At 43.1% G+C, this 10,451-nt stretch overlaps 1 protein-coding gene across 1 annotated transcript; it reads right to left on the bottom strand.

Annotated features, from left to right (window-relative positions):
- Positions 1-8,341: 8,341 nt before the first annotated feature.
- Positions 8,342-9,283, bottom strand: LOC130040424 (putative olfactory receptor 2W6). The gene has a single exon (XM_056132502.1). It carries the CDS (start codon positions 9,278-9,280, stop codon positions 8,342-8,344), a length of 939 nt encoding a protein of 312 aa, XP_055988477.1. The 5' UTR covers positions 9,281-9,283.
- Between the last annotated feature and the right edge of the window lie 1,168 nt (positions 9,284-10,451).

The following is a 10,451-nucleotide window of genomic DNA, read 5'->3' as shown; positions in this document are numbered from 1 at the left end:
TAATCCAGAGCCCGGAAGCTTGCAGCAGAAAAGTGAATGGACCATGCATTAAACTACAGCTCCTTGCCTCCCCGAGAGGGAAAGGGTATTGCTCCCTTCCGCCTTTTTTCCCCCTGGCAGCAAGGTGGCTGCCACCTCAGAACTTACAGGAAAGCCAGGTATGAGCTGGCGGTGACGGGGCAACTACAGTCTCATGGGAAGGGCGGGCAGTACCAGCATGTCCTTTATGCCCTATCAAGGTCACGAGTTACCCCTCACGAGCGGCTCTCTGGCACGGCCATAACACCAACAACCCAGCAACCAATCTCTTAATTATCTGGCTCATTACAGAAATCCAAAATTGTGGCCATGTGACATTATATGATTCCCATAACCAGGTATAGAAAACAAAATATTTCACAATGCCTTTTCAGCAATTCTGATTGTTTGGGGGGAAATTCTAAACAATAATGGTGCATCTTTTGTCGAAATAATGAATGTAATCAATGTAGAGAAGAGTTAAGTAGAAATCATCTGCCTCACAGGTATTTGGAGGGATGGGAGGGGTATACTGGGATTCTTGGTGGTGAAAAATGAGTACTGGTGAAGGGAAAGGTGTTTGATCATTGTATGACTGAGACTGAAACCTGAAAGCTTGGTAACTTTTCCCACGGTGATTCAATAAATAAATATAAAAAGAAAAAAAATAAATAAATTAAGGTGGCGTTCATGCCCAATTCAATCAGCTAATCAGTGGCTGAATAAATAGCAGTACTCCTACAAAAAAAAAGTAAAATAAAATAAAATAAATTAAACTTCCTATTTGATCTTGTGAGACCAAATGCAGTCTTTTAACACGGCTTTACAAAATCAGATTTACATAAACTCTAGGTTTTCTCTGTTTAACAAATTAATTTTTTCTGTTGCTTTTTCAAGATAATGGTAAATTTGTATAGAAAAATGGTATATATAGCAGCTTGTTGCTTTTCTCCTCTAAGTATTTTGCAGAGTTTTTTTTTGTTGTAGGATAAGTTTTGGGCCATGCATGGCAGTGCTCAGGGGCTACTTCTGACTTTGTGCTCAAGAGTCTCTCCTGGTGGTGCCAGGAATCAAACCAGGGTTGACTACATGCGAGGCAAAGTCCTTAACCCCTATACTGTCTCTCCAGGCCCTGTTTTGCTCAGAGTGTTGCAGTACGTGCTCTGTATTCAGGAGCCCTGGGTTCAGTCAGTCCCTGGCACTGGGCACTTCATGGTCCCCTGAGTACCACCGGTAGTGACTCCCCAAGCACCAAGCTGGGAATAGCCTTCCACTCCCCACCCCCAAACAGATTAAGAAGAAAATGCCGGATTCTGAGTAAATATTTCTCATTTCCCCTGCTTTTTCAAAGAAATCTGTCAATTCACTAAACAATTGGCATTATGTCCTAAAAGAAATGAGACTAGAAAGGTGGTTATTAAAGACTGGAAGATGGAAAACGTTTGGATCTGTGGGTTGGGTTTTTTGGGTGTTTTTTTTTTTCATCTTAAGGGATTCTGGATGATGAGGTCAATGAGGAATATTTACATCTAGAAGGAAAGAGGGTGCTTTTTAACCTGGTAGTTCTTTAAGAAGTTACAAAGAACCCTGGAGATCTCATTATAATGGTAATTAGAACGAAGCTAAGATAACAATGATGTTGTTTTCTCCCTGTCCACAGGGATCTGGCTCTTGAAAGAGTAGAACTGATTAAACATGTTCTCCCCACCCTGCATACAGCTATTAAAAAGTTTCAGAAGAGTTTCATAATAATTCACAAAATGGAACACTCTCTCGGGCTATCTGTCTGGGGGGAGAAGCTCTCAATTAAGGGCTGATTGCAGCGGGAGTCATTTCTTGTAGCTGTTGGACTCCCTGAGCAGTTGACACTTGGCATCTCTGGGAGTCGATGCAGTTATGTCCCTGTCACCATCCACTTTCCCAGCATACGTAGAAGAGTCATCTGCTCGCTTTGGGACCACGTTTTGTTGAGCAGGGATTTCGTGAAATATCTGGAAGAGCTATTCACAGTTGATGACTTGTTTTGGTTCTCTCCTTCCTACTTACTCAGCGATCTTGCTATAAAAACCTCTGATGCAGTTACTCTGGCAATGCAGTGTACTTTTTTTTTTTCATCAAACATATCTGTAGGCTTTATGAAAGATATTTGGTATATCAATAAATGTTATGTATCTGCCTATAACAATCTCATACAATCCAAGAAAGGTTATTTTTCAATACCTGAGTAATGGTTCTTTGTGTATAAAAACATAACATACCTTTAAAGCAAAGTAAATCAGAAAGTGAAAGGCAGTGACTAGATGGTTTCTCTCATGTATGAGATAAAAATTACCAAAGCAAAGAAACCACAACTCATAACTGAGGAAGGGAGGGGAGGGGTGGTTAGAAGAAAGGTGTAAGGTCCCTAGGGACCCTGAGGGAGATTCCAGAGTTAAAACTCTACAAATTAGTAACTCTCCCTTTCCTGCCCCCTCCCTAGCAGAGCTTTAGAGTGAAACCATTCCTTATTGGAATGCAAATTCTGAAACCATTTGTTGACTCTTACCTGTTGGGATGTAAATTCGGGAACCATTCTTGGGCCTTCCTTACCTATTACCTCTGTTAGGAACTTTGCCCTTATCCACCTCCACTGGAATGCAGGGCTGAGAATCAAAGGAAGCCAGGTGATAACCAAATGTCCCAGTTACCAGATGCCCACTAGCCACAATGCCTATGTAAGTAAATGCTGATCTTTGAATCTATAGGCTAAGGAGTGATGCCCTTTTAAATGGATTGGTTAAGAAAGTATATGTTGTTACAAATCTATTGGCTATGAAATGCGCGGGCTTTGCTGTAACAGCCAGTGAAGGCCTATATAAGATCCACTTTGAAGAAGTTTGGGGTCTTGCCTCACCTATCTGACCTGCGAGTCTGTGTAGGCGGCTTGACCCTGGCTAGCCAGTCTTACAATAAACCTTGCTTGCTGTTTGCAGTCTCTGGAGTCTCTTTGTTGTTAAAGGGAGATCACGGGGCTGGAGAGATAGCACAGCGGGTAGGGTGTTTGCCTTGCATGCGGCTGATCCGGGTTCGATTCCCAGCATCCCATATGGTCCCCTGAGCACCGCCAGGAATAACTCTTGAGTGCAGAGCCAGGAGTGGCCCCTGTGCATCGCCAGATGTGACCCAAAAAGCAAAAATAAATAAATAAATAAATAAATAAATGGAGATCACGATCCGCGTCCTAACAAAAGAATGGCATGAAGGTACTAATGATAGAGGAATAAAGCTTTTAGGTGGATAAAATTCAAAGGAACTCCAAAAATATGTATAGCATTTTATCTGGTGACATGAAACAAAGCAAAAATTTATAGATTGAGGGAAAGAATAGCCAAGCATCTGTTTGATAAAATATTTGCATACAAAATATAGAAAAGATCCTGTTTTGGGCTTAAAGAACAGATACTTATTTTTCATTATATAAGGAACTTTCAACTTTATAATATGATAAGCAATCAATTTGATGACTGGGGGAGTGTTTTAATAAACATTCACCAAAGGAAACATGAATGACTAATAAGTATATGATTATATGCTAAATACCATTAATTCATTGGCATATGAAAATTAATACACAATAGATACAACTTTAGAATTATTATTATTATTTTTTTTTTGCTTTTTGGGTCACAGCTGGCGATGCACAGGGGTTACTCCTGGCTTTGCACTCAGGAGTTACTCCTGGCGGTGCTCAGGGGAGACCATATGGGATGCTGGGAATCAAACCTGGGTCGGCCGCGTGCAAGGCAAATGCCCTACCCACTGTGCTATCTCTCCAGCCCCAACTATAGAATTATTTTAATCTAAAAATCTCTTGTTGAGGGTGAAGAGAAATTAGAACCTCATATGTTTCCGGAAAGAAGATAAAATGGTAAAATTACTTTGAAAAGTAGTATGATAAGCTATTGAAAAGTTAGAAACAGACATGCCATTCAACCTAGTATTTCTACCCCCAAGTTGTTTGTTTGTTTGTTTGGGGGCAGGGGACACATTCAGTGGTACACATTCAGGGCTTAATCCTTACTCTGTGCTCAGGAATCACTCTGAACAGGGTTAAAAGGACCATCCGGGGTATTAGGAATCAAATCCAGGTTGGTTTCAAGGGCCTTACCCATTGTACTATCTCTCCAACCTTCCTACCCCTAAGTTAGTTGATTGCAAGAAATAGAAATATATATCTATACCTGGCGCCATGGGCTGGAGCGATAGCTCAGCGGGTAGGGCATTTGCCTTGCACGCAGCCAATATGGCTGACCCGAGTTCGATTCCTCTGCCCCTCTCGGAGACCCCAGCAAGCTACTGAGAGTATCTCGCCTGCACGGCAAAGCCTGGCAACCTCCCCATGACATATTCGATATGCCAAATACAGTAACAAGTCTCACGATGGAAACGTTACTGGGCCCACTCGAGCAAATCGATGAGCAACTGGAGGACCGTGACAGTGACCCGGTGCCATCTTGCTGCACTCAGCAGTGAAGAATCCCAGCGGGCTCCACAACACCAAAGAATTCTCCGGGCCCCAAACCAAGCCATATTACCAGAGTGCGCCCTGATGGAGCAAGTGCAGTCTCCCCGCCTTCTCCAGATGGTATCCCAGCGACCATGAGCTTCTACAAGCATGACTGCGGTATGTGGAGACCAGGACTATTACTCCAAATCAGACCTTTCCTGATATACAAAGTGAGCAATGGAAAATAGATTATCTAGCATCTGCTCCTAGAAGGCAGGCTTGAATGGTGGTGGGAATATCCAAGCAAAATATAATATCCAACCAAAACTATAGAGAGAGTTTCTGAACAATTGTGTGCCATAGAGGCAGAGTAAGGACTGAGATGGAAATGGAGGGGGTAATGGGGATATTGGTGGTGGAAAGTTTGCTCTGGTGGAGGGATGAGGGATGGATCATCGTATTGCTGAATATCAAACATGAAAGCTTTGTAACTGCATCTCATGGTGCCTCATGCTTCTGAACTGTGAATTAAGCTATGGCCCTGTGCCACCTCGGGGGGTGGGGGGAAGGGCATTGTCCCTTCCGCCTTCTTCCCCTCAGTGGCATGGTGACCGCCATCTTTCAGAGCCTATTGGACTGAGAGGTACGAGCCTGTAGTGAGGAGATATGCTATGCCTCTAGGGATGGAGGCTGGAACCGGCCCTACTCCCAGCCCCAATGAGACCCCGAGTTGCCGCCCACAAACAGCTCCTTCAGTTCCTGAATGGCCACAATCCCAGAGGCACACAAACCAATCTCGGAACCCAGCGGCTTCTGGCAGAAATCCCTCTGGACTAAATTACTAAAACATCAGAATTCAAAATTTTGCAGCCACTTTTGCGGCCACACGGCATCATATGCTCTTCATTATCAGCTATAGAAAACAAATTATCTAATCATGCCTTCTCGGCAGGTCTGAATGTTGGGGGAAAATTCCAAATAATAATGGTAGGTCTTCTGTCGAAAAATTGAATGTAATCAAAGTAAAGAGTAAAGAGAGTAAAATGGAAATCATCTGCCACACTGGCAGGGGGAGGGTTGGGATGGGGGGGTATACTGGGGTTCTTGGTGGTGGAAAATGTGCACTGGGGAAGGGATGGGTATTTGATCATTGTATGACCGAGACAAATCCGAAAGCTTTGTAACTGTTCTCACGGTGATTCAATAAAAAAAAAGAAATATCTGCACCAAAAATGTGAATTTTTATATAGTTGAATAATTTAAACTGAAAATAGGCATAGGGAACATCAACTGAAGAAGTATATAAATTATTAAATATCATCATATAAATAATGTTATTCTTCTTAATGGGAGGAGAATAGACTTTCTTGCCACTTTAAGGAGTCCATCTCTCTCAGTTTCTTGGCATTTTCATAACAGTGTGTCTTGATGTTGTTTTGTTGAGTGTGTTATGTTTGGTACTCTTTGGGCCTCCTGGATCAGCTGCACAAGCCTCTTTCCACAAATGGGGAAGTTCTCAGCTATTATTTCTTCTGCCAATCATTTTCCCCCCATTTTCCTCTCTTCTTTTGGGATTCCTATAATTCTGAAATTGTTCATCTTGCTATTATTCACTAAATATGGTATATTTTCTGTCAATATTAGATGCTTTATCATTAAGGTCTCTAACTGGAGTTTTAGCTGCTCCATTCTGCTGCTGAGAGTTGTGATTGTATTACTTGGTCCCTTCAGTTCTATCTGAATTTTCTCATTTTTCCCCCCATCAATATATTTTAAAGTTTTTGGAGTTTCTCTTCTTGTGTTGCCCTTGCTTCAGTGAACATTGTCAGGATCATTGCTCTGAAGACATCGCAGACTGCACTGGAAGTTCTAATATACTTGAGGACTTAGCAGCTCTTCTATACCCAGCTATTGAAACTGCAGATTTCCCTCATTTGTTCATTGTCCCTGGTTCTTTGTGGGTGCTGTGGTTGAATCTCTTTGGGAAATCATAAAAAGCCCAAGGATGGGGATATGTTCCTATGTAAAATTAGTCTAGGTCTTAGAATACAAAGGGTTTGCACATGTGCACCCAGGAAAGAATAGCATAGCAGGAAAGAACAGAATTGAAGCCAAATATCTGTCCACAGAATAAGACTGTTTAAAGCCTTTATCATGTGTAGGGGCAGCATGAGGAAACTGTCAGTACTTTATTTTGTTTTATTTTATTAGATTTTTGAACCACACCCAGCAATGCCCAGGGATTCCTCTTGACTTTGACTTAGGAATTACTCCTGGTGTTGCTCAGGGGACCATATGGGATGCTGGGGATCGAACCTAGTTGTGCAAGGCAAATGCTCTATCTGTTATACTATCCCTCTCAGGTCACTAGGGATTTATTTGTAAAGGCAACTGCCCATAGATTGTGTGGAATACCCCCGCCTCGGCTCTTTACCTGAATGTTGACATGCTTACTGACTGTCCTTAAGGTCTCTGCCATCTTCAAATAATGTCTCAGCTGTTGGTAGCTGTTTGGAGGTGAGGGATGGATATTGCATTGAATATAGCTGTGAGCTCACTGAGGGCTGCCCTGGTGACCCTAAGGCTTGGACAGTCCAGCTGAGTTTGTCTCCTTATGTGTTTGCCTCATTCTCTGTAACTGACCCCCTCTGGATGGAGGTCAAAGGAGCCAAGGCGATTTGGCATTCGACAGAGCTCCAAGTTCCCATAGCCAGAGCAGGTCCAGGGCTCTGAGCAGTTTAGGCCAGTGTTTTCGATTGCTGGCAGCCCCTGCCCACTTGCGGGGCTTCTCATCTGACCTGCAGGGGGCAGATGCTCCAACTCAGTGGGAGTCAGGGGCCCAGTAGGGTCACAGGAAGATCCCAGGGAGACCCTCAAGGCCCAGAGCTTCAGTGGCTGCCCAATAGCAGAAAGGGGATGAGAAGTAAGGCAGGGGGCGGGGACAGTGGAAAAGGCAGATAGGTAACATTTTAAGCAAGAGGACTGAGTTTGCATTAACAATGTATTTTAAAAAGTATTGACCGAACAAAACTATTCTTCTAGATAAAACAAAGGCCTCATGGTCTCAGGATTCTATCCTTTCTTCTTCAACCTCTGTTACCTCAGAAAATCACACAAATATCATCAAACTCATAGAATCTAAATTAGTTATGTTTGGTGTGGAGGTAAATAAGAATTCGATTATTGGATCATTTGTTTTGCCTCTCTTAGGCATTTTGGCACAGTAAAAACACGTTTGCATGCTCTAGAGGGAAAAAATTAGTGCTTTTCTGTACTCTTCTGGGTTCGTTCTTTTCTTATATGTTGGAGCCTTCTGAGATAAATCATTTCAATGGACATTGACTTAGGTACAAAAATTTCGGGTCTATAAATATTGATGGTAGGTATTGACAAGCATAGATCATGTTCTTGTTTGTTTGTTTGTTATGATAGGGGTCACCCCAGCAGAGCTCAGGGGCTAGCTATAATCTGACACTTCTGTGGGTTGGACCACCAGCAGATGTCACCCTGACAGGTCTTGGTGGCCTTGTAGGGCAAGAGACCAAATTGGGGAAGTCACCTGCTCTTTCTCTCTCTCTCTCTCTCTCTCTCTCTCTCTCTCTCTCTCTCTCTGGCTCTCAATCATGGTTTGACCCTGGATTGGAGTAGACCTAGGACAAAAGCTTGAGTCAGGAAAGGTAAATACAAGTGACCAGCCACCCAAAATTTTCTCAGCTTTACATTAAATCCTACTTCGCCAAATACTCTTCAGTTTATAGTGTCAGAACATCCCCTTTTTGGGCAGGGCTATCTTATATAGAGGACTCAAAAGCTGATTGCACAATTCATCACTTTTTATTATATTTCCGCGCTCGCCTTGCCTAGCACTTTCTTCATCGCCTCTTTGACATCTTTGTTTCGCAGGGTATAGATCAAAGGGTTAACGCTGGGAGTGACAATTGTATAGAAAATGGTAAGGAACTTGCCCTGGTCCTGAGAATAAGTGTTTGCGGGCTGAAGGTACATGTAGATAATGGTCCCATAGAAGAGACAGACAACAATGAGGTGGGAACTGCATGTGTTGAAGGCTTTCTTCCGCCCAGAGGCTGACTTGATCTTCAGGACCGCTCGTGCGATGTAACCGTAAGAGATGAGGATGAGGATGAGCGGTGCCAGGATGATGAAGATGGCCAAGGCAAAGGCCAGGGCCTCGAGGTTCATGGTGTCGACACAGGCCATGCCAATCAGGGCCGGCATCTCGCAGAGGAAGTGATCCACCCGCCGGTGCCCACAACGGGGCAACATCAACGTCTGCGGTGCCATTATGAGCGAATTACCAAAGCCGCTCAGCCATGCCACGGATGCCAGCTGCCCACAGAGACGTGGGTGCATGATGACGGTGTAGTGGAGAGGTTTGCAGACGGCCACGTAGCGGTCATAGGCCATGACAGCCAAGAGAATACACTCCACCCCACCCAGAGCGAGGACGAAGTAGAGCTGAACGGCACAGCCCAGGTAGCTGATGGTCTTATCTGGGCCCCAAAGGTTATAGAGCATCTGAGGGATGGAGCCGGTGGTGAAGCACATGTCCAGGAAGGAGAGATTGGCCAAGAAGAAGTACATTGGTGTGTGTAGCCGAGAATCCAGAGCTGAGAGCAAGACAATGGTCACGTTGCCAAACAGAGTCAGCAGATAAAAAGTCAGGACGATGACAAAAAGGGCCAGCTCCAGATGGGGACGATCAGAGAAGCCCACCAGGATGAAGCCCTCAAAGGAGCTTGTGTTGTCGTTGTCCATCACCTGGAGCACAGATCACCTGTTCAGAGAAAGAGACTTGTCTGTGGAGGGCGATGGCCCTCATAAGGAATGATGGGGAAACGGAGGAATGGAAGCTGCCTTAGAAATGCCATGTATTTGCTCCAGATTTCAGGAGATCCTGGGGTTGGAGCTATGGCACAGCGGGGAGGGCGTTTGCCTTGCATGTGGTTGGCCCAAGTTCGATCCCCAGCATCCCATATGGTCCCCTGAGCTCCGACAGGAGTAATTCCTGAGTGCAGAGCCAGGAGTAACCCCTGAGCACCGCTGAGTGTGACCCAAAAACAAAACAAAACAAAAGATGAATTTCAGGAGGTCCTAAATCATCATTAAATCCAAGGGGCACAGTACTGGGGAATTTTTCATGCTCCCAACTGTGACATTTTTTTCCAAGGGGCACAGTACTGGGGAATTTTTCATGCTCCCAACTGTGACATTTTTTTAACTCACATTTTGTATCTTTCTTTGGGGTTTTGCAGAATATTAAAAAATGACTTTCAAATTTGATTATAAGAGAAATTCAAAATTATCCATTTTTAAAACTAGGAAGCACCGAATTTTTCTAGTCATGGAATAATTACATGTGTCTAGTGGTTTGTGTTGGTTTGTGTCTCTGGGTCAGAGAACCATTATTGCTATAGGTGGAATTTTATTCTAAATATTGTCTCATAAATGAAAATTTTATTCTAAATATTGGGAAACCTGGAGACTAGTCCAGAATCAGCAGGGGACAAGTGATCAAATGAAGTCAAGGATAGACACCTTCTCTGCAGATAAGGATATTTTCCAATGAAGATTCTAAAAAAATAGCACAAGAAAAATGATTCCCAGAACTCAATCCCAATTCTGAAAGTTCTTTTATTAGCTTTTTCTTTTCTCTTGTTTACATTTTATTCTCATGAGAAATTTTGGTTCCAGGAAACCTGCACTATTATTTTATTCCTCTGTCTTGTGATTTTATAGAACTGGAAGATTTTTAACCTTCCATGATGCTTTACACTTTCAGTTATTTAGCAGTGACTTAATGTCTTCAGAGTATTGTAGAATAGAATTGAGCTACAGATAACAATTTTGTTTTAATATTTTTGCATGTTTTCCTAAGCAGTTACTAAGAAGTAATAAAGTTGTGACTCCTAAAAAAACGGGAATGATA

Source organism: Sorex fumeus, unplaced genomic scaffold (assembly GCF_029834395.1).
Source record: "Sorex fumeus unplaced genomic scaffold, SorFum_2.1 ptg000094l, whole genome shotgun sequence".
In the NCBI taxonomy this organism is placed as follows: Eukaryota; Metazoa; Chordata; class Mammalia; order Eulipotyphla; family Soricidae; genus Sorex; species Sorex fumeus.
Note: the sequence above shows the minus strand (reverse complement) of the source record. Positions and strands in the feature narration are given on the sequence as shown.

Coding starts and splice junctions, on each gene's coding strand:
- LOC130040424 (XM_056132502.1), bottom strand. CDS start 9,280: ATGGACAACGACAACACAAGCTCCTTTGAGGGCTTCATCCTGGTGGGC.